We start from the raw sequence: 27137 nt of genomic DNA, 5'->3' as shown, positions 1-27137 counted from the left end.
AGAGCATTGAATAGAGTTCCCTGTGCTATACAATATATTCTCACTCAGTACAGTCGCTCAGTTGTATCTGACTCTGTTGTGTCCAAGACCCCATGGACTGTAGCATGGCAGGCCTCCCTGTCCATCACCAACTCCTGGAGTTTACTCAAACTCATGTCCATTGAGTTGGTGATGCCATCCAACCATCTCATCTTCTGTCGTCCCCTTCTCCTCCCACCTTCAATCTTTCCCAGCATCAGGGTCTTTTCAAATGAGTCAGCTCTTCGTATCAGGTGGCCAAAGTATTGGAGATTCAGCTTCAACACGAGTCCTTCCAATGAATATTCAGGACTGATTTCCTTTAGGATGGACTGGTTGGATCTTCTTGCAGTACAAGGAACTGTCAAGAGTCTTCTCCAATACCACAGTTCAAAAGCATCAATTCTTCGGCGGTCAGCTTTCTTTATAGTCCAACTCACATCCATACATGACTACAGGGAAAACCATAACTTTGACTAGACAGACCTTTGTTGGCAAAGTATTGTCTCTGCTTTTTAATATGCTGTTTAGGTTGGTCATAATTTTTCTTCCAAGGAGCAAGCATCTTTTAATTTCATGGCTGCAGTCACCATCTACAGTGATTTGGGAGCCCCTCAAATAGTCTGTCACTGTTTCCACTGTTTCTCCATCTATTTGCCATGATCATGATCATGATGGGACCAGATGCCATGATCTTAGTTTTCTGAATTTTGCATTTTAAACTAACTTTTTCACTCTTCTCTTTCACTTTCATCAAGAGGCTCTTTAGTTCTTCTTCACTTTCTGCCATAAGGGTGGTGTCTTCTGCATATCTGAGGTTATTGATATTTCTCTTGGCAATCTTGCTTCCAGCTTGTGCTTCTCCAGCTTAGAGTTCCTCATGACGTACTCTGCATATAAGTTAAATAAGCAGGTGACAATATACAGTCTTGACATACTCCTTTCCCTATTTGGAGCCAGTCTGTTGTTCCATGCCCAGTTTTAACTGTTGCTTCCTGACTTGCACACAGATTTCTTAAGAGGCAGGTCAGGTGGTTTGGTATTCCCATCTCTTTAAGAATTTTCCACAGTTTTTTGTGATCCACACAGTCAAAGGCTTTGGCATAGTCAATAAAGCAGAAGTAGATGTTTTTCTGGAACTCTCTTGCTTTTTTGATGATCCAGTGGATATTGGCAATTTGATCTCTGGTTCCTCTACCTTTTCTAAATTCATCTTGAACATTTGAAAGTTCATGGTTCACATACTGTTGAAGCCTGGCTTGGAGAGTTTTGAGCATTACTTGACTAGTGTGTGAGATGAGTGCAATTGTGGGGTAGTTTGAGCATTCTTTGGCTGCCTTTCTTTGGGATTGCAAAGAAAACTGACCTTTTCCAGTCCTGTGGCCACTGCTGAGTTTTCCAAATTTGTTGGCATATTGAGTGCAGCACTTTCATAGCATCATCTTTCAGGATTTGAAATAGCTCAACTGGAATTCCATCACCTCCACTAGCTTTGTTTTAGTGATGCTTCCTAAGACCCACTCGACTTCACATTCCAGGATGTCTGGCTCTAGGTTAGTGATCATATCATCATGATTATCTGGGTCGTGAAGATCTTTTTTGTGTAGTTCTTCTGTGTATTCTTGCCACCTCCTCTTAATATCTTCTGCTTCTGTTAGGTCTATACCCTTTCTGTCCTTTATTGTATCTATCTTTGTATGAAATGTTCCCTTGGTATCTCTAATTTTCTTGAAGAGATCTCTAGTCTTTCCTATTCTATTGTTTTCTTCTATTTCTTTGCATTGATCACTGAGGAAGGCTTTCTTATCTCTCCTTTCTGTTTTTCTGAACTCTGCATTCAAATGGATATATGTTCTGTTAGTTATCTATTTTATACATTAAAAAGGGATGGAATTGGGTCATTTGTAGAGATGTAGTTGGACCTAGAGTCTGTCATATAAAGTATGTCAGAAAGAGAAAAATAAATATCATATATTAACACATATATGTGAAACCCAACCTATTTGCAAAGCAGAAGTAGTAATAGAGAATAAGGCCACCAGGTTTTAAGTGGTAATTATCCACTAGTCATTCCCAAACTGGCATCATTTCATGCAGTTTTATATATTTATCTAAAATAAGAATCCAATGTAACTTCTTTTCAGGATAAGTTGGTATATATGTTACACAACTACTCTAACATTTTTGTTTTGTGTGTTTTTTACATTCGAAATGTGAGCCTACCAGTAAATTTTTTTAGTAGGATAATGACAGGCTGAAACAAGGAAGAATCACCATAGAAGAATTTAGAACAATTTATCGAATTATTACATACAGAGAAGAAATTATTGAGATTTTCAACACATATTCTGAAAACCGGAAAATTCTTTTAGAAAAGAACCTGGTTAAATTTTTGATGCAAGAGCAGTATACACTTGACTTCAGTGAAAGTATTGCTTCTGAGATCATTCAGAAATATGAGCCTATTGAAGAAGGTATGCTTGTACTTGAAAGTTTTATTAAATATTTATATGCAAACTGTTTTTATTAATAGAAATTTTCAAATTCAAACTTGATTGGGTCAGCTTTCTTCTGGGTAATATTATATATTGACAGTTATAATTTTGTAACTCACAGACAGTGTACCTACCCTTTTAGAAAGCTATGTTGTGTAACCACGACTTACTTTCATTGTCCAGTTCCTCCCTTTTAACTGTTTCTGTATCTTTCAAGTGTTCAGAGATGAACTTAGGGAAAACAAGATGAGGATCCTATTATAATAAATACCATAATGGAATAAAGGGTCCTGATATTCATTAATAAGATAAAAACCCAGGTATAGGCAGTTTTCCATGTTTGTATATTATTGACAAAATATAGAATATTAAATTTGCTAAATGAAAACAGTTCTAGGAAAGAGCTAAAACATTGTAAAATCACTCATTTCTCTGTTGTTTACACTTAATTATCTACAACATTTCATAAACATTAAAAGATTTTTGCTTTTCTTTCATTTTCCTATGCAATCATCTGGTTTAAGTCCAATAACTATTTTGGCTAGTGATCTCTTATATAGTTTTTGATCTTTGTTTCATCTTTAATGGATAAAGCACTTCGATTTTTTCCATTTATACTTATTTTTAAATAAAATAATAAAGACATAATATAATACAATATTCATATAGTTGCAGAAAAAGCACTATTAAAGCATGCTCTTTAACCCTACAGAGATTAATAGAATAGCTCAGAATATTTATTTAACAAGGGATATATGAAAGTGCAGGGCTTTTCAGGAGGCACTGGTGGTAAAGAGCTCACCTGCCAATGCAGGATACAAGAGATGTGAGTTCAGTCCCAGGGTCAGGAGATCCCCTGGAGGAGAGCATGGCAACCCACCCCAGTATTCTTGCCTGGAGAATCCCATGGGCAGAGGAGTCTGGCGGTTTACAGTCCATAGGGTCGCAAAGAGTCAAACAAGATGAAGTGAGTTAGCAGGCACGCACGCATGTGAAAGCCTGAGTTCTGCCTTTGCAAACTGGTTTATGGCTACCAGTGCTTAACATATGATGATATGGGTTCTAACAAAACAAAACATTCCTTCATGGACTCATACATTCCTGATTTACTGAAGTATTTATTTGTGGCAACCAAGCATGTTTTTAGGGCCTGAGGATACAGTGGAGAATGAGGCAAACTAGGTCTTATATTCCTGATAAGGGTTGGAAGGAGACTGACAATAATTAAACATACAAATAGATAGTTTCAGAGAGTACTATGTACTATGAAAAAAAAATAAGAGAGTAAACAACCCACAAGGTCTAGCTCAGGTGAGTGTTTAGGAGAGTCTTTCATGGAGAATGTAACATTTGAGCTGAGACAAAAATGATGAGAAAGAATTAATCATGTGACAAAATGGGAGAAGGGTCTGAGGTCTAGGCAAGGGAAATGTTGGCCCTGAGGTGGAGAAGCAATGAACAGGAAGAGGACAGCGTGGTTCGAACCTGGAGAGATAGGCAGGGATCAAATCATGTTGGTCTCATTGGTCATAAGCTAGATTTTGGCTCATGACTCAGTACCATATAAAGACTTTGGATGCTTCTAAGCATCGTTGTGGTAAGACTGAAGATAGTGCTAGTAAGAGTTTGATCTCCATTAAAACTTGCAAGTTTGCAGCAAGAGAAAGAGCTTCTATCAGAATGTAAAACAAGTATGTCTCTAAGCACATCTGATGAGTCCAGATGCTGAGTCTTTACTTTCAGTTGCAAAGACTTTCCCTAAGAAAGTAGTAAATTGATTTATGTTTTGGTTCAAACTCTTTATATCATTGCCACCTGGAAACAACCAGTTCACAGACATGCACTTTATGGCCCTGTTCCAGTGAAGATTTTTAGAACACTTACTTTCGAATTGTTACCTGCAGGTGGTAAATTAAATGATTGTTGTTTAGTCGCTAAATTGTGTCTGACTCTTCTGCGACCCCATGGACTGTAGCCTGCCAGGCACCTTTGTTCACGGAATTTCCCAGGCAAGAATACTGGAGTGGGTTGCCATTTTCTTCTCCAGGGGGTCTGCTCAACCAGGGATTGAACCCAGGTCTCCTGCACTGCAGGAGGATTCTTTACAGTTTAAGCCAGCAGGGAAGCCCAACGTAAAAGGTACAAAGGCATAGTGGAATGGTACCACTGACATTTTGGAATTGTGTTTACATTTTAACTGTAATATTATACTGTTTATCCATTCCATCTTTTGAGTCTTCCTCTGCTTCCATTCAGATAGTTTTGCACACAGGCAAGACCACTCATTTCATTTACAAGGCTATTGATCACTTTAGAGACTTATTGGGACCAATTTGAATTATGAACTTATAGTCCCAAACGCTGCTAAGTTTCTCAAGCTTGTCCCACAATGATACGTGACATGTACCAAATGAGGAGAACCTCATTTTTATTTTAAATATAAAAATCCATCAGATTAACTGTCATCTCAGTCTGGTAGTTTTTAAGGGCATAACATGAGTTTGTTTTCTATTCCATTACCAAAGATATTTACTTAGTTAATAGTTCAAAGAGCTATAAGCCAATCACTGGTAATTGCACTGGGAAAAAGAATAAATTCATGGAAATCATTATAATTACGATAAATGAAGCATTTGCCCCATACACTTGCATGTTTCTAATTTGCATAGCTTTGAAATAGTTTAGTTTGCATCACTATAAACATTTTATGTATTTTCTTCTAGCTTTCATTTTTTAAAGTAAGATTGTAATAGCATTTTGAATGCTGGCTTTTTCGTTTTTCTGATGTCATAAACATTTACTTAATGTCACTATGTATTTTTTTCAGATACATTATTTGTAATGGCTGCTTAGCATTGTATCATATTTTGAGATTTAATCTCTTTCCTCCCCTCCCCCCATTTATTTTGCTTTTATAAATAATGCTAGTGTGAGCATTCTTGTATATCAAGCTTTGTCTGAGTCTCTATTTCTGTAGTTTAAATTCCCAGAAATAAAATTCTTTCCCAAGGACCACTCTCTAAAGTGAATACTCACACTGACTTTTAATATGAGGCAAACTGAGTTATCAGCAACAAAAGCAACAGTAACTAACCTTTATAGATATAATATACAGCGCTAGTATGCACAAATGAGTGTTATGATTGTTGTCATTCCAGGGAGAGGTTAACAGGCTCATCATATATAACAAATAAATGAATTTAACCCAAGTTGTCTCATTCCAGAGCCAGTGTTCTGCTTAAGTAGATAATTTTGGTATATATGATACTGAGCAAAAAAGTTCACAGATCATTTGCTAAAGATAATTATATGCAAATGACTTAGTAATTCGATTCATAGGAATGCACCCAATAGAAACATGTACATATTTGCACCAAAAGATATATACTGGTTATTTATAGCAGTATAGTTTTGTAAATAGCCCCAAACTGGAAATTATCTAAATGCTCATCAAGAATAGAATTAATAAATTGTGGTATATTCACACAATGGAGAACTATATAAAAATAGGAATAAAAAAAATCTGTGTGCCACTATAAGAATAAATCTTATAAATGATGTTGAGCAAAACAAACCCATCATAAAAAATACATATTGTGTGAGTTCACTTATGTAAAACACAAAAACTAAAGAAAACGAATCTGTGCTTCTAGAAGCCATCCCACTGAATATACTTGGCAGTTGGGGGTTGGGGTATGGAGGAAAACTAGGAAGTTAGCAGGCGGCAGTCTTCTGGGGTGCTGTCGTGTTCTGTTCTTTGACCCTGGTGTTGGTTACATGGATGGTTAGCTTGTGGAAATTCATGAATCTATGACACATGTCCTTTTATTGCATGTATTTTAATTATATAAAAAATTTTTTAAAAAGTAGTAGTTCCTTTTTGTTATCTATTTTAAATACAGTAGTCTTGTATATATTTTTTAAACATTAAAAGAACAGAGATGATTAAGTAATATTTACTCTACTTAAATGTTGATATGAAAGAACTAAAAATAAAAACCTTAGAAAAATTTGTTTCCAAAGAAACTTAGAATAGATTAGTATTAATTCTAAATGAATACTCTAGAAACATGCTCTGTTACTAAGTTTAAACTGAAATGTAATTTTTATACTATTTATGATATTTCTACATTCTTTTTATTTTTTATAGTTAAACAAGCACACCAGATGTCATTTGAAGGTTTTAGAAGATACATGGATTCATCTGAATGTCTGCTATTTGATAATAAGTATGATCATGTTTACCAAGATATGACTCATCCATTGACTGATTATTTTATTTCAAGTTCACATAATACATACTTGATATCTGACCAATTATGGGGACCAAGTGACCTTTGGGGATATATAAGGTATTTCTTTCGATTTTTGAATCCATTACATTTAAAACATGTTTGAAAGTTCCTAGTGGTTTCTACTCCAGCAGGCTGTAATTCACAGGAAAGGAAGGCAATGCATGTTACCAAAACCATAGGGTAGAGAAATTTTGATTGGTGCATATCTTGAATATCCAACCTTTGGCTGGTTGTATACTTTATTCATTGTATTGTTATCATGCATGTGTGCATGCATGCTAAGTCACTTCAGTCATGTCCTATATGTGACACTATGGACTGCAGCCCGCCAGGCTCCACTGTCAGTGGGATTCTCCAGGCAAGAATACTGGAGTGCATTGCCATGCCCTCCTCTAGGGGATCTTCCTGACCCAGGGATTGAACCTGCGTCTCTTACATCTCCTGCATTGGCAAGTGGGTTCTTCACCATCAGTGCCACCTGGGAAGCCCTTAGCATGCACTGCCCTTCTAATCCTGTCTGCCAACCTCCTCTCCCTGATTATTGGCCCTCTTAAGTTTTTTGAACAATTTGGATATTTTGTGTGGGAAAAATATGAAGAAGACTTTAAAAATCTTATTTAGCTATTCAGAGCATCCTGTACTTTAAAGAAAAATATGGTCAAAATTAATTCTCAGATATCTCCATGCCAAAAGAAAAAAAGTAGCATTTATAGATGATAATACATATGTTTATATGTCAGCCGACTTACATAGATCAAAGGCAGTCTATGCTGCACCTTTAATTTTGTTTTCTGCAATGTATCATACTGTTCATACCAATTTAGCCTTCAGCTTTAGTTTAGTCAGTCAGCTGAAGATACAGTGGTGAACAAGATTTTCAAAGTGGTTACACAGAAGAACTGTACAAAAAAGATCTTTACAACCCAGATAATCATGATGATGTGATCACTAATCTAGAACCAGATATCTTGGAATGTGAAGTCAAGTGGGCCTTAGAAAGCATCACTACGAACAAAGCTAGTGGAGGTGATGGAATTCCAGTTGAGCTGTTTCAAATCCTGAAAGATGATGCTGTGATATGCCAACAAATTTGGAAAACTCAGCAATGGCCACAGGCCTGGGAAAGGTCAGTTTTCATTCCAATTCCAAAGAAAGGCAATGCCAAAGAATGCTCCAACTACCGCACAATTGCACTCATCTCACATGCTAGTAAAGTAATGCTCAAAATTCTCCAAGCCAGGCTTCAGCAATATGTGAACCGTGAACTCCCTGATGTTCAAGCTGGTTTTAGAAAAGGCAGAGGAACCAGAGATCAAATTTCCAACACCCTCTGGGTCATGGAAAAAGCAAGATAATTCCAGAAAAACATCTCTTTCTGTTTATTGACTATGCCAAAGCCTTTGACTGTGTGGATCACAATAAACTGTGGAAAATTCTGAAAGAGACGGGAATACCAGACCACCTGACCTGCCTCTTGAGAAATCTGTATGCTGGTCAGGAAGCAACAGTTAGAACTGGACATAGAACGACAGACTGGTTCCAAATAGGAAAAGGAGTATGTCAAGGCTGTATATTGTCACCGTGCTTATTTAACTTATTTGCAGAGTACATCATGAGAAACACTGGACTGGAAGAAGCACAAGCTGGGATCAAGATTGCTGGGAGAAATATCAATCACCTCAGATATGCAGATGACACCACCCTTATGACAGAAAGTGAAGAGGAGCTAAAAAGCCTCTTGATGAAAGTGAAAGAGGAGAGTGAAAAACTTGGCCTAAAGTTCAATATTCAGAAAACGAAAATCATGGCATCCAGTCCCATCACTTCATGGGAAATAGATGGGGAAACAGTGGAAACGGTGTCAGACTTTATTTTTTTGGGCTCCAAAATCACTGCAGATGGTGACTGCAGCCATGAAATTAAAAGACGCTTACTCCTTGGAAGAAAAGTTATGACCAACCTAGATAGCATATTCAAAAGCAGAGACATTACTTTGCCGACTAAGGTCCGTCTAGTCAAGGCTATGGTTTTTCCTGTGGTCATGTATGGATGTGAGAGTTGGACTGTGAAGAAGGCTGAGCACCAAAGAATTGATGCTTTTGAACTGTGGTGTTGGAGAAGACTCTTGAGAGTCCCTTGGACTGCAAGGAAATCCAACCAGTCCATTCTGAAGGAGATCAACCCTGGGATTTCTTTGGAAGGAATGATGCTAAAGCTGAAGCTCCAGTACTTTGGCCACCTCATGAGAAGAGTTGACTCACTGGAAAAATCTCTGATGCTGGGAGGGAGTGGGGGCAGGAGGAGAAGGGGACGACAGAGGATGAGATGGCTGGATGGCATCACTGACTCGATGGACGTGAGTCTGAGTGAACTCCGGGAGATGGTGATGAACAGGGAGGCCTGGCATGCTGCGATTCATGGGGTCGCAAAGAGTCGGACATGACTGAGCGACTGAACCGAACTGAACACTCATTTGTTCATGAGAATAGACAGATAAGAAAGCGGGAAACCGGTATTTTCAGGGACTGAGTCATATGAACTAAGGTAATGTGATAGAAGGTAATTGTGAGGTAAGGGATGCTCCTTTAATTGAAGGTTCCAGAAAGGTTTCTCAAGAGAGTATAGCTGTGGTCTGAGTGATGATAAAGAAGAAGAAGATCTAGTAGGAAGGGAAGAAGTAATAATGCTTGGCATGTTTACAAGAGAGAAAGACAGCAAGTGTGGGTATAAATGAGTGAATGGAGAAGGAAGAGAGGTGAATTAGAGGAAATAGGCAAGTTTATGAGGGTCTTGGAGACCATGGAAGGGAGAATGGATTTAATCTGGTTGCAAAGGGAAGTCATTGGAGGGGTTTTCCTTAGGAAAATGTCATAATTTAATTTATTCTCTACTGTGTAGGAAAGACTGATGGTGAAAGAGTGGAGGTAGAAGATGCTTTGGGAAAATATTGTAGGAGTCCAGGGATGATGGTGATCTAGATGGTTAATTCATGAGGCAGCAGTTGAGATACATGATTGAATTTGAAATATTTTAGGGAAACAGAGCCAACGAGGTGATTTACCAGGCAATTTGAAGAGAAGTGTGAGGGAAAGGGGAGTATCAGGATTTGGGGCCTGATAACCTAGAATGTGATGACATTATGGACAGAGATGGTGAAGCCATTGTAGGGTGTGATTCAAAAGCAAAAGTTCTGTGATGTCCATGTTCCGTTTGAGATATCAATTAGTTATCAAAGGGCTAGGCTAGATAGGCAGTTGGGTATATGTGTCTGGGGTTTAGAGGAAGTATCCAGGTTGGAAAAATAAGCTTGGAAGCCCTGGGCATATAGATGCCATTCAAAGCTATGTGATTGGGTGATATTACTTAGGAAAAATCATAGAAAAGATATCTTATAATCCCATGATAACATCAAACTTACAAATTAATATTGCTTCTATAATTTAAAATCTAAGTAAATACATAAATCCACAAATTCAGAAATATACCCACTTAAAATCCTATAAAGATAAGCCCATTCATAGCTCTACAGAAATTTCTATTCATACCTCATTATATTTTTTTGAGAGAAAGTACACCTTTTCCACACGTTGATTTAGAAATACAGAAATTTAATTTTGAATTCTGAGAAAAAGGGTTCTGCCACTGTGAACATTTAAAATTAAGTTTAATTATATTTCTTACTCTATTTCCTTACCCACCTATGAGGGATCCAGTTTGATAAAAGTCTTTCAAAATTTCTCTACTTGTGAGAGGTGGTGTAGAGTGATGTTTATCTATTAATATTTAAGTTTCTGGTGTTGATCTTTCCTCCCAGTCCCTCATTTGTTAATTACCCGATGAGTATAACATTTTTTATGTCTCAGTTTCCTCCTCTTTAAAAGAGAAAAACCAATATTAACTGCGCTAAAGATTTTAATTCATGAAACCCCCCTTAGATTTATTTAAGTGGAAAATTTCTTTATTGAGTGAGAAAATTTTCACGATTCATTCCCATGTTTCATTATTCAATCATTTCACTCAGTGTGAGATAGTGAAAAGTGGCCTCCATACCACCACTGAAAGAGAGCTTTCTCTTACAAGCTTCTGAGTCAAGAGTTTGGCATGACACAGTGCAATTCCCTCATTTTTTGCTGGGGACCAAACCATGTAGTTAAAATAAGCAGCTAAAGGTTGGCTTGATCATGGATAGAATTAAACCTGTCTAGAGATTTTAGCAAGAAGCAATATTTTTAAGGTTGTCCTCCATGAAAAAAAATTTTTCTGTAAAACCACAGAGGGTTTTGATCTACTAGTAGGCAATAAAACCCAGGTAGTATATGGTTAAAAGTGAAAGTGAAAGTCACTCAGTTGTGTCCGACTCTTTGCGACCCCATGGACTGTATAGTCTGACAATTGTATAGACTGACAATTTATTTTGTTTAAATTTTACTAGTGCCCTTGTGAAAGGATGCCGCTGTCTGGAAATTGACTGCTGGGATGGATCGCAAAATGAACCTGTTGTATACCATGGCTATACATTCACCAGCAAGCTTCTGTTTAAAACTGTTATCCAAGCGATACACAAATATGCATTCGTAGTATGTACATGCCTTTGTTAAGTCACAGTTATTTAAACATAAGATAATTTGTTTCAAAATCCTACAATGCTTGGCCTTAGTTTCGATCAGTGACATTTCAACTGTCGCTTATGATCCGTTAGTTGGCAGCAAAATCCATGTAGTGTGTATCATTATGTGTGTATGCTCAGTCATATCCAACTCTTTGTGACCCCATGGACTGTATGCCCATCAGGCTCCTCTTCGGTGGGATTTTCCAGGCAAGAATACTGGAGTGGGTTACCATTTGCTTCTCTAGGGAGTATATATCATTAAAGGTAGATTTATTAAAACAGATCTCAGGTAGGAAGGTACATGTAGTTTCAAGGAACTTTTTGTTTCATTATGTAATTATATTATATGTGTGTATATGTATGCATGTGTGTGTATTGTGTCTTAATGTAAATCATATTTCTTACCATGAGTTATGGCCAAAGAGTTTGAGAAATACTGTTCTATTTAATAGTAAATATTTTACCAACACTCAGATATTTTACTTTCAAGACACAAATGTCAAAAATGTATTACCTCAACTTTTGGTATATTTCATACTATGATGGCAGTTATTTATACAGAAAAGAATGTTTAAAAGTTTACTTTGGATTTTAAAATTATTAAATTTATTAAGTTAAAGATTCAAAGATCTAATTCTTTCTAAAGCTTCTAATTCAGTTTAAAAATACTCATCTGTAAATTGAGCAGGTATTAATAGTCACTGAATTTTGAAAAATACTTTGATCCCATTGACAAGCATGGTTAATTGAGCACCTTCAGACATTTTAAATGGTGTTTTTAAGCTTAGTATATTTGATTTCTTTCTTCAGTACTTCAATTGTAGTGTAATTGAAGAGATTTAACAAAATCTAAGTACTTAATGTCTATTTAATAAATTAAACTTACAAACTTGAAAAACCTAAAGTTCTCCTAGCTTGGTCAATTTATTATCTGTAAACAGAAGCCTAACTTAAAATCACATACTTAGATTAATTGTTCCATTATTTATTAGAGTATAAAATACTAAATATTCATAAAATATTTTAAAATTTATCATAATATAAAACATTAATATATGGCATTGATTCTCTTAAACATCTAATTTCTGATGTTTAAATTTATCCAAACTTCTCCTTTGAATTTTACACCAGTGTAGACAACTTCCTATTTGACATTTCCACTTGCATGTTTAATAGCTACAGTTGACATGTTTCAGCTTGAGCTCCAGATCATATCCCTCTTTTTCCTAGTCCTGCTTTTCCTATGGTCTTTTCCATCTCAGTTAATGACAACTGTAATTGGCCTAAATTATTATTGTCCACTTTAATGTCCCCTTCTTTTTTCTCTAAATCCTCTATATATTCTTCAGCAAATCCTCCTGGCTCTACTTTCCAAATATACACTGAATTTAATCTCTTTCCCCCATTCTCACTGTCCCTCTCCCGGTCAACCACCATCACCTCTGACTTGAATTATTGCAATAGACCCTGGCTTCTTATCCAGGGTCTCTGCTTCTCTCCCTCCTCTTCTGCAGTTTCATAAGTCCAATCACGGCATTCCCCTTTTCAAACTCTTTAATTTCACTCAAAATAAAAGTTAAAGTCTGTACCATGACTCCCAAGGCCCTACATGACCTGTTTACCATTACCTCCCTGACGTCTTCTCCTCCTCTCTCCCTTGTTCGTGTGGCCATTTTGGCCTCCTTACCTCTTTTCAGACCCATCTCAAAGACTTTGCACTTGCTATTCCCTTCATCTGAAATACTCTCCCCAAATATTTTTGTACCAAACTCTCCCACTTCATTCAGGGTGTATAACTGAGGGAATAAAAGGAAATAGAGACAGTCTGAAAATTCAAAGGCCTTGCAAGGATGGACAGACATCTACACCTTCTAAGACTCCAAAGAGTATGTGATGGAATGAAAAGAAAAAAAAAAGGCTTTGAACAGACTCAATGAAACTTCTCAGTTGGACACAGTGACACAGTTTTGCAGCAAAGATTAGACTGAAGTTTAGACTTTCTACTCAACATAGTTGCCATTAATCTGGGGATAAGAGAGCGATGAAATAAAATACACTTGATATCTATGGCCCAGAAAAAACTGAGTATAGGTACCAGCACATGTGACTTACTAGAAACAAGCATATATGAAATTGCAGTTTTTGAAGGCATTCAGTTCAGTTCAGTTCAGTCGCTCAGCTGTGTCCGACTCTTTGCGACCCCGTGAATCGCAGCATGCCAGGCCTCCCTGTCCATCACCAACTCCCGGAGTTCACTTAGACTCACGTCCATCGAGTCCATGATGCCATCCAGCCATCTCATCGTGGGTCGTCCCCTTCTCCTCCTGCCCCCAATCTCTCCCAGCATCAGAGTCTTTTCCAGTGAGTCAACTCTTCGCATGAGGTGGCCAAAGTACTGGAGCTTCAGCTTTAGCATCATTCCTTCCAAAGAAATCCCAGGGCTGATCTCCTTCAGAATGGACTGGTTGGATCTTCTTGCAGTCCAAGGAACCCTCAAGAGTCTTCTCCAACACAGCAGTTCAAAAGCATCAATTCTTCGGTGCTCAGCCTTCTTCACAGTCCAACTCTCACATCCATACATGACCACAGGAAAAACCATAGCCTTGATTAGACGGACCTTAGTCGGCAAAGTAATGCCTCTGCTTTTGAATATGCTATCTAGGTTGGTCATAACTTTTCTTCCAAGGAGTAAGCGTCTTTTAATTTCATGGCTGCAGTCACCATCTGCAGTGATTTTGGAGCCCAAAAAAATAAAGTCTGACACTGTTTCTACTGCTTTCCCATCTATTTCCCATGAAGTGATGGGACCAGATGCCATGATCTTCGTTTTCTGAATGTTGAGTTTTAAGCCAACTTTTTCACTCTCCTCTTTCACTTTCATCAAGAGGCTTTTTAGCTCCTCTTCACTTTCTGACATAAGGGTGGTGTCATCTGCATATCTGAGGTGATTGATATTTCTCCCGGCAATCTTGATTCCAGCTTGTGCTTCTTCCAGTCCAGCGTTTCTCATGATGTACTCTGCAAATAAGTTAAATAAGCACGGTGACAATATACAGTCTTGACATACTCCTTTTCCTATTTGGAACCAGTCTGTTGTTCCATGTCCAGTTCTAACTGTTGCTTCCTGACCAGCATACAGATTTCTCAAGAGGCAGGTCAGGTGGTCTGGTATTCCCGTCTCTTTCAGAATTTTCCACAGTTTATTGTGATCCACACAGTCAAAGGCTTTGACATAGTCAATAAAGCAGAAATAGATGTTTTTCTGGAACTCTCTTGCTTTTTCCATGATCCAGTGGATGTTGGCAATTTGATCTCTGGTTCCTCTGCCTTTTCTAAAACCAGCTTGAACATCAGGGAGTTCATGGTTCATGTATTGCTGAAGCCTGGCTTGGAGAATTTTGAGCATTACTTTACTAGCATGTGAGATGAGTGTTATTGTGCAGTAGTTTGAGCATTCTTTTGCATTGCCTTTGTTTGGGATTGGAATGAAAACTGACCTTTTCCAGTCCTGTGGCCACTGCTGACTTTTCCAAACTTGCTGTCATATTGAGTGCATCACTTTCACAGCATCATCTTTCAGGACTTGAAACAGCTCAACTGGAATTCCATCACCTCCACTAGCTTTGTTCGTAGTGATGCTTTCTAAGGCCCACTTGACTTCACATTCCAAGATGTCTGGCTCTAGATTAGTGATCACATCATCATGATTATCTGGGTCGTGAAGATCTTTTTTGTACAGTTCTTCCATGTATTCTTGCCACCTCTTCTTAATATCTTCTGCTTCTGTTAGGTCCAGACCATTTCTGTCCTTTATTGAGCCCATCTTTGCATGAAATGTTCCCTTGGTATCTCTAATTTTCTTGAAGAGATCTCTAGTCTTTTCCATTCTGTTGTTTTCCTCTATTTCTTTGCATTGATCACTGAAGAAGGCTTTCTTATCTCTCCTTGCTATTCTTTGGAACTCTGCATTCAGATGCTTATATCTTTCTTTTTCTCCTTTGCTTTTCACCTCTCTTCTTTTCACAGCTATTTGTAAGGCCTCCCCGGACAGCCATTTTCCTTTTTTGCATTTCTCTTCCATGGCGATGGTCTTGGTCCCTGTCTCCTGTACAATGTTAAAAACGAAAGATAAGTCTGACTTGTTAGGGGAACCTTAAAACCACCCTTAGTCAGAAAGCAAGCTGAAAAAGTTATTTGGCTTTAAGAAAAGCCAGCTCCTCAGTTCATACTTCAGATATGGCCAAGGAGGATAAAGACAAGATGATCTTCCCAGAGGAGGGAACAAAGACCACAGAAGACAGTGACCTCTTCCCAGGCAAGAACACTGGAGTGGGTTGCCATTTCCTTCTCCAATGCATGAAAGTGAAAAGTGAAAGTGAAGTCAGTCAGTTGTATCCGACTCTTAGCGACCCCATGGACTGCAGCCCACCAGGCTCCTCCGTCCATAGGATTTTCCAGGCAAGAGTACTGGAGTGGGGTGCCATTGCCTTCTCTGCCAGTGAGTGAAGTCAGGGCCTAATTGAGAAATCCATTTGCTAGGCCTTCACTTTGCCTAAACTCAAAATCACTTATTATATTTGGGGAAAAAAATGTACACTCTTCTCTTGATATTAGACTTAAGTTTATATATGTATAAATGAAAATGAAAGTACTAGTTTTTCAGTTGTATCCAACTCTTTGTGACCCCATGGACTGTAGCCCAGCAGGTTCCTCTGTCCAAGGAATTCTCCAGGCAAAAATACTGAGTTGCCATTCCCTTCTCCAGGGAATCTTCCTGACCCAGGGATTGAACTTGGATCTCCACAGGCAGATTCTTTACTGTTTGAGCCACTAGGGAAGCCCTATAAATATATGTGGGTATTTATAAGAAGATCATTTTGTAGGCTGAATAAGAGCCCCAAAGATACTAGATTCTAATTCCTTGAACCTGTAAATGTTATTTTATTTGTTAAAAGGATCTTTGCAGATGTGATAAGTTAAGAATCTTAACACCATTGAGACACCGCCCTGAATTATCTGGCTGGGTCCTAAATGCCAGTATCATATCCTTATTCGTGGGAGGCAGAGGGAGATTTGACACACAAAGGCAATGCGAAGATGAGGGGCAGACTCTGGAGTGATATGACCACAAGCTAAGAAATGTTGGCCACCACCAGAAGCTGGAAGAGACAGGGACCAGATCTCCCCTAGAACCTGCTGACATCTTAATTTTAGCCTGTGAAACTGATTTCAGAATCTCGGCCTCCACAATTATGAAAAGATAAATATCTGTTGTTTCATGCCACCTAATTTATGGTAATTTGTTACAGCAGCATAAGAAATTAATAGACTCAGACTTAATGTGGTATGTTATATGCAATATGACATATGACATATATATCAAAGGTCTGTAATAATTCAGCAGACCTTGCAATTCCTTTTCTTGTTACTGTAAATTGGCAAATGTGCCCTGAAAATTATATGTGGAAAGAAAGAAAATAATTTTGAATAAGATCTCCAAATGAGTGATATTCACTATTTTGTGACATATTTAAAAGTTTCAGTGGTGGAAAATACCTTTGTAGAGTCACTTTTAACCCACTCCAGTAATCTTGCCTAGAGATTCCTGTGGACAGAGGAGCCTGGTGGGCTACAGTCCACAGGGTCACAAAGAATAGACATGACTGAAGTGACTTAGCATGCACACAGACACACACACACACATACAAAGTCACTTTTACTTACTAGATATTCTTTCTTATGTAAAACCTGGAAATATCTTTATCTTGAATTTAAAATAGAAAAAAGTAGAAAATTAACATTTTCTCTAGCATATCAGTGTTAAAGTTTTTTCTAAAAATATCAAAACATATATATATATATATATATACTTTGTAAAGTAAAAATGTAGAATCTTACTTTTTGGCAACTTGTTTTTTTTCATAAGACTAGATCATAGATACTGTATTTCTATAGCAGTATATATAGCTCTACTTCCTTTGTGACAGATCTTTATCATTCCTTTATATGAATATGCTATAATTTATTTTAAAAAATTGGGAGTTTTAACAAATTTATTTAAACTGTTGGGAGTTTCAGTTTTTTTCCCTATATTTTAAGTACAACTAGGACTAATTCACCTTTATATACAGATTTAATGTTCCCTGTTTTGTCAGATTCAAAGTATTTTCAGTTTAAAGAATAGGTAATTATTTTGCTAAGGTACCGAACATTAGAAGTTAGTTTTAAAATCAATTAAGTACTTCTATTAATTGCATTAAAGTTATTGAGGAGTTTTGATTATTAACTGTGGTAATGGTTAATTTTTTTAGGCATCTGAGTACCCAGTGGTGCTCTCTTTAGAAAATCACTGCTCCCCTTCCCAACAAGAAGTGATGGCCGACACTTTGCTCGCTACTTTTGGGGATGCCTTGCTGTCATATACGCTTGATAATTTTTCAGACAGACTACCTTCACCAGAGGTAATATTTTGTCTGAGAAGCTCAGGCTAAGAAAAAGCCTGCTGCTATTATACTGGCCAATGAAACTAAGCTAGAGATCAATGAAAAATGCTTAGTTTTAATTATAGTGGTGTATCTTTGCAATGTTCCTGGGAAATAGCCTGTGAGTATTTAGGTGAATATATTTTGATAAAAAGGATAGTCTAGTGTAGTGTTAGTTGCTCAGTCGTGTCTGACTCTTTGCACCCCTATGGACTGTAGCCTGCCAGGCTTCTCTGTCCATGGGATTCTCCAGGTAAGAATACTGGAGTGGATAGCCATTTCCTTCTGCAGAGAATCTGCCTGAACCAGGGTTCAAACCCAGGTCTCCTGCATTTCAGGGAGATTCTTTACCTCTGAGCCACCAGGTAGCTGAGAAACCAGCTACCTTGGTTTCTATTAGGTTTTTAGGAATATGGAAAAAAGAGCTACATATATTACTACTGTGGGCAAATTGAAAATATGATGAAAGACTTTTCAATGACCATGACAAGTGCAAATTTACCTGTGTATGTATAATTATATCTCTTTCAAATTGTTTCTGTAGGCATTAAAATTCAAAGTATTAGTTAGAAACAAGAAAATAGGAACCTTACATGAAACCCTTGAAAGGAAAGGTTCTGATAAGCATGGGCAGGTAGAGGAATTTGAAGAAGAGGAGGAGATAGAACAAGAGGAGGATGGAAGTGGTGCCAAAGAGCCAGAACCAGTGGGTGATTTTCAAGATGATTTGGCAAAGGAAGAACAGTCGAAACAGGTGGTTGGAATCCCACTCTTCAGGAAAAAGAAGGTGAGGCAACGTTTTGTGAAAATCTTACAAGTGATTGAAAAGTTGTTTTACTTTTTTGTTAGTTGAGAATTTTTTAACTTTTTGGAGGAAAACATCTTTTTCCTACTTGTAATCACTGTAGTTTATCATTTAAAATTTATTTGGGAAAAATTAGCAGTGGAAAAGAAATTTTAGAAGTTGTTATCTCTTTCCCCGTGTTAGCTGTTCGTAAATTCTTTTTGTCTACAGCCAACAAATATTAGGCCTTCTTATATATTAGATGTTGTGCAGTGTACAAAAGATAATGTCTCTGCCCTGAAAGAGAGCTTACTGTCAGAGACAAGAAAATCACTGTTTATATTATACAGTATTTTAAGTATACAAGTTAGCATGACAAAGGAAGGTATACAAGGTTGCAAGCAATACAAAACTAATTCAGCTGGTTTAAGTAAAATATGAATTAATTCATCTGGTCCATAAAAATAAAACATTCAGGAAAGGGAATCTAATTTCAGGAATGATTGGTTAAAGTGTATTAAGCAAAGTCCACAGAATTTTCTTTATGCCAACTTTGGCCCCACTTTCCTAATATGGGTGCAAGCCTTTGCAAAGCTTCAGTTTTACATGCTTTCAGATTCAAATCTGAAAGTCCTATCTATCATTCAGCTGCCCAAGCTGACTCCTTTTGGATCACAGCAGGCTGGCTGTGATCCAAGCATGCACAAATGCCTAAATTGGTTACTGTTGCCAGGGGAATGCACTCTGCTTAGTCATGCCCACTCCATATGATCGACACTTAAGCACATGGATTGAGCATTGCTGGCAATGTTTTCCTGAAAACACACACACGCACACGTACTTTGGAAGAGGCTAACAGAAGTGCAGCCATGAAATTAAAAGATGCTTACTCCTTGGAAGGAAAGTTATGACCAACCTAGATAGCACATTCAAAAGCAGAGACATTACTTTGCCAACTAAGGTTGTCTAGTCAAGGCTATGGTTTTTCCAGTGGTCATGTATGGATTTGAGAGTTGGACTGTGAAGAAGGCTGAGCACCGAAGAAATGATGCTTTTGAACTGTGATGTTGGAGAAGACTCTTGAGAGTCCCTTGGACTGCAAGGAGATCCAACCAGTCCATTCTGAAAGAGATCAGCCCTGGAATTTCTTTGGAAGGAATGATGCTGAAGCTGAAACTCCAGTACTTTGGCCACTTCATGCGAAGAGTTGACTCATTGGAAAAGACTCTGATGCTGGGAGAGATTGGGGGCAGGAGGAGAGGGGACGACTGAGGATGAGATGGCTGGATGGCATCGCTGACTCGATAGATGTGAGTCTGAACTCCCAGAGTTGGTGATGGACAGGGAGGCCTGGCGTGCTGTGATTCATGGGGTTGCAAATAGTCGGACACGACTGAGCAACTGAACTGAACTGAACAGAAGTGCAGAGAATATAGATCCTGGGCTGGAAAAGTGTACAATAGTGTACTGTACAGCAGAAGTTATCCCAAAATGTTAGATCACATTGGAAATAGTCTAAAATTCCTGAACTTGTAAAATTCGTGAGACTAAACTAAGACCTTTGGGAAAAGGAAATAGAAGTAATTGCCATCTTCAGTACTTACTGCATGAATTTGGATTTTAGGTTTAGATTGCCTGGTAAGTAACATCAAATGATATTATCATTGAACATATTTACATTGACCAAATCCAAATAGTTTTTGAGGATATAATCTTATGAAAAAACTAAAATCATTGATTTGAAAGCATATTTTCTTTATTAGAAAAAGGATTTTTCAAATGATTAGTGCAAAATTGTGAAATTGTTATTTTTTTTTGTTTGCATCACAAAGATAAAAATATCTATGGCCCTATCTGATCTTGTTATTTATACTAAAGTTGAGAAGTTCAAAAGTTTTCATCATTCAAATCTATATCAACAATTTAATGAAAGCAACTCTATTGGGGAGTCCCAAGCCCGAAAACTTACAAAGTTGGCAGGTAAATTCTTATAATTCAAATAGAGGAAGTGTTTAAACAAGTTATATTCACTTTTAAGATATCAAAATTGGTCAACAATGTTCATAAATCTATCTTCTAATACAATTTCAACATATTTAACAGATTTTAAAAAAGGTTATATGCCTCAGGTCGCTTTACATTTTATTTCATAGAACTGAACCATTAATTTACTTCTCTAAGTCATGAAAGTTTGCTTGAGAATGTCCAGTATGGACACTTTGTTGGGAGGGGCTGTGGTGAGCAGCTTATATGAGAGAGTAGTGAATGATAAGGTTTCAGAGGTGGGCAAAGCTAAATTACAAGAAACTTGAACTTTGTAAGTGAGCAGAAGATTGAAATCTCAGGAGTTACATGATCCCTTGTATGTTTCTAAAAGATGCCTCTGTTAGCAGCATAAGAGTGATGCTGGCTGTAGGGAGATGATAAAGGCTTGTTGTTGTTCAGTCACCCGTTTGTGTTGGACTCTTTTGAGACCCCATGGACTGCAGCATGCCAGGCCTCCCTATCCCTTACCATCTCCCGAAGTTTGCCCAAATTCACGCCCACTGCATCGGTGATGCCATCCAGCCATCTCATCCTCTGATGCCGTCTTCTCCTCCTGCCCTCAATCTTTCCCAGCATCAGGGGCTTTTCCAATGAGTCAGCTGTTCACGTCAGATGACCAAAATACTGAAGCTTTAGCGTCAGCATCAGTCTTTCCAGCGAGTATTCAGGGTTGATTTCCCTTAGGGTTGATTGGCTTATGGCAGTGAAACTGAAGCCAGGGTGAACTTTGTGGACATCTATGAATGAATGAATGCCTAGTCATTCAGTTGTGTCTGACTCTTTGTGACTGTAGCCTACCAGGTTCCTCTTTCCATGGACTTTTACAGCCAAGAATACTGGAGTGGGATCCTACTCCATGGGATCTTCCCAACCCAGGGATCAAACCCATGTCTCTTGTGTCTCCTGCATTGGTAGGATTATTTACCACTAGCTGAAGTGGGCTTCTATGAGGTAGAGATAAATAGACTGGAAGCTGCATCTCTAAATTGAAGAAGAAGGTAAAAATTGTACCCAGACCAGGTTGCCAGCTGTGTACCTACAGAGGAGCCATTTGTCTCTGAATCTTGTTTTCATTGTCTCCAGACTCTAAATCTGAGGTGCGTTACTTTACGTGGTACAGCCTGAGATACAACTGTTAGGCCTGGGAAAAAGAATGGGAAGCAGACTCTGCCTTGTTCTCAGACTTACATGGTGGGAAACATCATCAACTTGGAGCTTCCTTGGTGGCTCAGTGGTAAAGACTACAGCTGCCAAAGCAGGAGACTCAGGTTCAATCCCTGGGTCAGGAAAATTCCCTGGAGAAGAAAATGGCAATCCACTTCAGTTCTTTCCTGGAAAATTCCATGGACAGAGGAGCCTGCTGGCTACAGTCCATGGGGTCACAAAAGAGTCGGACATGACTTAGTGACTAAATAACAGTTATCAACTTAAAAAGGAATGGTCTGTTGGTAGGGGAAATCTTTTCTCTTTTACCCTTCTTGAGTTCTTGTGACTGGACTAGTAATAAAATTGATGCCAGACATATTGACAGGAGAAAAAGAAACAAAATTTAATTCATAGAAATGAGACCCTAAGAAGTGACCAGAGTCGGCAGCTTTTATGCTTTCCAGACAAAGAAACAAATGTGTAAGAAACTTAGAGGAAATTATTGAAGAATATAAACAGTTTGAGCTTGGGGTAGTGATTAAATATGGCACCAAGTTTATTTTTACTAGGCTTCTCAGCTCTGAATTGCCTATCATTGGTGGAAATGATGTCCTACCTTCGTATACAGGGAGTGTACCTTTCACATGAGAGATTTATTTACTGTTTTGAAAGTGAAAAAGAGGGAGAGTGTCCCTCTTGCACTGGCCATTGCTTGACTTTAATCCAAAATAATCAGGTTGCCACTGAGGCACATTTTGAGGCAGCCACAGTCAATGAGAATAAGGTGACTTGCCATATCCTTTTTAAAAACTGCAATCTACTATCTTATGTAGAAGCAGAAAAATCAGCACCTCCAAACCTGCAAAAGAAAACTTGAGAAAAGCTCCTGACTAGTTGGAAATGCAGATTCTAATATATATGGTGGTTAACCTCTTTGGGCTGGCCATCAGTGCTTTAGGGTTTTGAGGCATGTTTTAACTCCTCTCCTCAAAATGCTTGTTAGAAACATGCTGGATATTTTAGGGCCTGTTGGTTTTTGTTGTAAACTGAGGCTTGTGACCAAAAATCTATTCAGTAGCTCTACATGGCAGTTAAAAGAATAGAATAGAATGAAATGGAATATAATAAAATGGAATGAAATAGAACTAAATAATAGAATGTAGAAGAGTATATTGTATACAGGAAGCGTAAGTATTATTTTATAAAATGTGTGTGTGTGTGTGTGTGTGGTGTTGGATTGTGATATAAAGTATATTTTTACTGTGAAATATTGTGAATGGAGTTTGAATTTGACCTACTTTTCTAGAGTCCATGATTTCAAACTATAGGATGGTTTTTGTTGTTGTTCATGCAGTTGGGACTTCTGGGCCAAAAGTGGTTATAATTCTCTCATTCTCATCATATTAAACACTAAATCAGCATTTGAAAAGGGACTGAGTAGAGTCATAAAAGATAGCATCACCATTTCTTTGGAAAGAGTATAGAGCACTTTTCTTGAACCAAAAGTCAGTTCAGTTCAGTATAGTCGCTCAGTCCTGTCCGACTCTTTGTGACGCCCTGGACTGCAGCATGCCAGGCCTCCCTGTCCATCACCAACTCCCGGAGCTTGCTCAAACTCATATTCATCAAGTTGGTGATGCCATCCAACCATCTCATCCTCTGTTGTCCCCTTCTCCTCCTGCCTTCAGTCTTTTCCTGCATCAGGGTCTTTTCCAATGAGTCAGTTTTTCACATCAGGTGGCCAAAATATTGGAGTTTTAGCTTCAGCATCAGTCCTTCCAATGAATATTCAGAGTTGATTTACTTAAGGATTGACTGGTTGGATCTCCTTGCTGTCCAAGGGACTCTCAAGAGTCTTCTCCAACACCACAGGTCAAAAGCATCAATTCTTTGATGCTCAGCTTTCTTTATAGTCCAACTCTCACATCCATACATGACTACTGGAAAAACCACAGCTTTGTCTAGACGGACCTTTGTCGGCAAAGTAATGTCTCTGCTTTTTAATATGCTGTCTAGGTTGGTCATAGCTTTTCTTCCAAGGAACAAGCGTCTTTTAATTTCATGGCTGCAGTCACCATCTGCAGTGATTTTGGAGCCCCCAAAAATAAAGTGTGACACTGTTTCCACTGTTTCCCCATCTATTTGCCGTGAAGTGATGGGACTAGATGCCATGACCTTCATTTTCTGAATGTTGAGTTTTAAGCCAACTTTTTCACTCTCGTCTTTCACTTTCATCAAGAGGCTGTTTAGTTCTTCTTTGCTTTCTGCCATAAGGGTGGTGTCATCTGCATATCTGAGGTTATTGATATTTCTCCCGGCAATAAGCAGGATGCTTATTTAACTTATATGCAGAGTATATCATGAGAAATGCTGGACTGGATGAAGCACAAGCTGGAATCAAGATTGCTGGGAGAAATATCAGTAACCTGACCCAGAGGGATGGTACGGGGAGGGAGGTGGGAGGGGGGTTCGGGATGGGGAACACATGTACACCCATGGTGGATTCATGTTGATGTATGACAAAGCCAATACAATATTGTAAAGTAATTAGCCTCCAATTAAAATAAAGAAATTTAAATTAAAAAAAAAAAGGCAGGATGACAGCCTTGACCTACTCCTTTCCCAGTTTGTAATCAGTCTGTTGTTCTATGTCTGGCTCTAACTGTTGCTTCTTGACCTGCATACAGATTTCTCAGGAGACAGGTAAGGTGGTCTGGTAGTCCCATCTCTTTCAAAATTTTCCACAGTGTTGTGATCCAGACAGTCAGAGGCTCCAGTGTAGTCAATAAACCAGAAGTAGATGTTTTTATGGAACTCTCTTGATTTTTCAAAGATCCAGTGGATGCTGGCAATTTGATCTTTAGTTCCTCTGCCTTTTATAAATCCAGCTTGAACATCCAGAATTTCATGGTTCACATACTGTTGAAGCCTGGCTTGGAGAGTTTTGAGCATTACTTTGCTAGTGTGTGAGATGAGTACAATTGTACGGTAGTTTGAGCAATCTTTGGCATTGCCTTTCTTTGGGATTGGAATGAAAACTGACCTTTTCCAGTTCTGTGGCCACTGCTGAGTTTTCCAAATTTGCTGGCATATTGAGTGCAGCACTTTCATAGCATCATCATTTAGGATTTGAAATAGCTCAACTGGAATTCCATCACCTCCACTAGCTTTGTTTGATGCTTCCTAAGGCCCACTCGATTTCGAATTCCAAGATGCTTGTCTCTAGTATATAAGTAATGATTGGTCAAAGATGTACTGCTGCTGCTGCTGCTAAGTTGCTTCAGTCGTGTCCAACTCTGTGTGACCCCGCAGACAGCAGCCCACCAGGCTCCCCCGTCCCTGGGATTCTCCAGGCAAGAACACTGGAGTGGGTTGCCATTTCCTTCTCCAATGCATAAAAATGAAAAGTGAAAAGTGAAAGTGAAGTCACTCAGTCATGTCCGACTCTGTGCGACCCCATAGATAGCAGCCTACCAGGCTCCTCCATCCATGGGATTTTCCAGGCAAGAGTACTGGAGTGGGATGCCATTGCCTTCTCCGAAAGATGTACTACAAGGAGGTCCATCATTCTTAAGATACAATAAACATCATTAATTTTATTATAAGGAAAAATCAGAAACAAGTTTTCATATATATGAATGCTTTTCATTAATCTAAAAATAATGTCACAGGTGAATGTTATTGAAATGGAATGGCTTTCATGTTAGTAAGTCAAAAATGGAAGTTTATAAAAGAGAGTTAACAATATGATTCAATTGAAGCATAAGTATATACTTATGTCAGAATAATGGAAATATATATACCAAGAGGTTATCACGGTTATTAATAGAGCGATGAGATTATATGTTGTTTTCTTTTTTTTTTTTTTGGCTTTAGGACACATCTTTATTTCTATTTTATTTTCTTATTTATCTAAAATAAACATAAATCGCATTTGTGAAAACATAGCATGTTTAATTTCTAAGTCTCAGAAGTAACAAAATCAGATTAAAGATATTTAGTGATCATTCATGTTTATCAATTTGTAGATGAAAAAATTTAAGACCCAGAAGAGTCCATGTTTTATCAAAAGGTAGACATCTGATATAGGACTAGATAAGGAATCATAACAGTTGGACACACAAAACACATTTATACATGAGTAGCTTCAAAATGAATTTTTCCTCAAGGAGAGTATAGCCTCTAGAAATGAGTTAATTAAATTAACTATAATCACTATTAACTTCAGTAACTAATTTCTTATCTGACCATGCATTTAGGAAAAGAATAGCATTTAGGATGAGAGTGGCAATGATTCTGCTCAAACTTGACTAGCAAATAGAGTGGGTGTAGGCAATAACCATTTCTTCCACGACTCTCACCATATTAGCTGAAATAGATGTGGGAAGAAGATCCACATAGTGAAAGAATAAAAACGTTGGAGAAATATGAAATCTGTGTTCAAAAATTTGAGGGATATCCCATGGTGATTTTTGTTTAGTCGCTAAGTCGTGTCTGGCTCTTTGTGACATCATGGGACCCCATGACCTCCTCTGTCCATGGGATTTCCCAGGCAAGAACACTAGAGTGGGTTGCCATTTCCTCCTCCAGGAGATCTTCCCGATCTAAGGATTGAACCAGAGTCTCTTACATTGGCAGGCAGACTCTGTACCACTCTGTACCTGGGACAAACACATATACACACAGTCTGTTTCAGTTACTTTACAATTCCTATACATATTCTTTAAGTGTCTACATATATACACATTTTTATTTATTCCATTTAAGTCACTTAAGATTCAAAAGTAATTTATACCATTTACCATTATGGATGGTATTTTATTTTGGAATTTTATATGCTCTATGTCAAAGTGAAATTAACCTGAATGTGAGAAAAAGAAACATGTTATTCAGTTGTTTCTTTCTTCAAGTGAATGATTACATAAAATTGTAAAATAAATTATTATTAACTTTTCAATAACAGTTGAATTATACCGTGAAACAAAAGCATGAATTTATTTTGATTTCCATGAATTGCAAATACTTTTGCCAAGACAGTAGACATCAAAATTGTAGAATTAAATAAATATATAGACATAGTAATTGATTTGAAATATTTTGCAATATTTTAATAAATTTGTTTTTCAGCCAGGGAATTTATTCTTCACACCAGGAAGTTCATTACCAGAGTATATCCCAAGGCAATAAGAGCTGACTCTTCTAATTTTAATCCTCAAGAATTTTGGAATGTAGGTTGTCAAATGGGTATGTTATATAGAATAT

The 27137-nt window shown here is 37.8% G+C and overlaps 1 protein-coding gene across 1 annotated transcript in view; it reads left to right on the top strand.

Annotated features, from left to right (window-relative positions):
* Positions 1–27137, top strand: part of PLCZ1 (phospholipase C zeta 1) — a 49569-nt gene that overhangs the window by 9647 nt on the left and 12785 nt on the right. Inside the window, exons 3-9 of the mRNA XM_040233902.1 lie at positions 2261–2492; positions 6664–6865; positions 11241–11385; positions 17729–17878; positions 18444–18686; positions 20516–20663; positions 27003–27119. Coding sequence (XP_040089836.1) covers positions 2261–2492; positions 6664–6865; positions 11241–11385; positions 17729–17878; positions 18444–18686; positions 20516–20663; positions 27003–27119 — 1237 coding nt within the window. The remainder of the gene's footprint in view (positions 1–2260; positions 2493–6663; positions 6866–11240; positions 11386–17728; positions 17879–18443; positions 18687–20515; positions 20664–27002; positions 27120–27137) is intronic.

The sequence above is a fragment of the Oryx dammah genome, unplaced genomic scaffold, assembly GCF_014754425.2.
Source record: "Oryx dammah isolate SB20612 unplaced genomic scaffold, SCBI_Odam_1.1 HiC_scaffold_29, whole genome shotgun sequence".
In the NCBI taxonomy this organism is placed as follows: domain Eukaryota; kingdom Metazoa; phylum Chordata; class Mammalia; order Artiodactyla; family Bovidae; genus Oryx; species Oryx dammah.
This window is presented reverse-complemented; position numbering and strand designations above follow the sequence as displayed.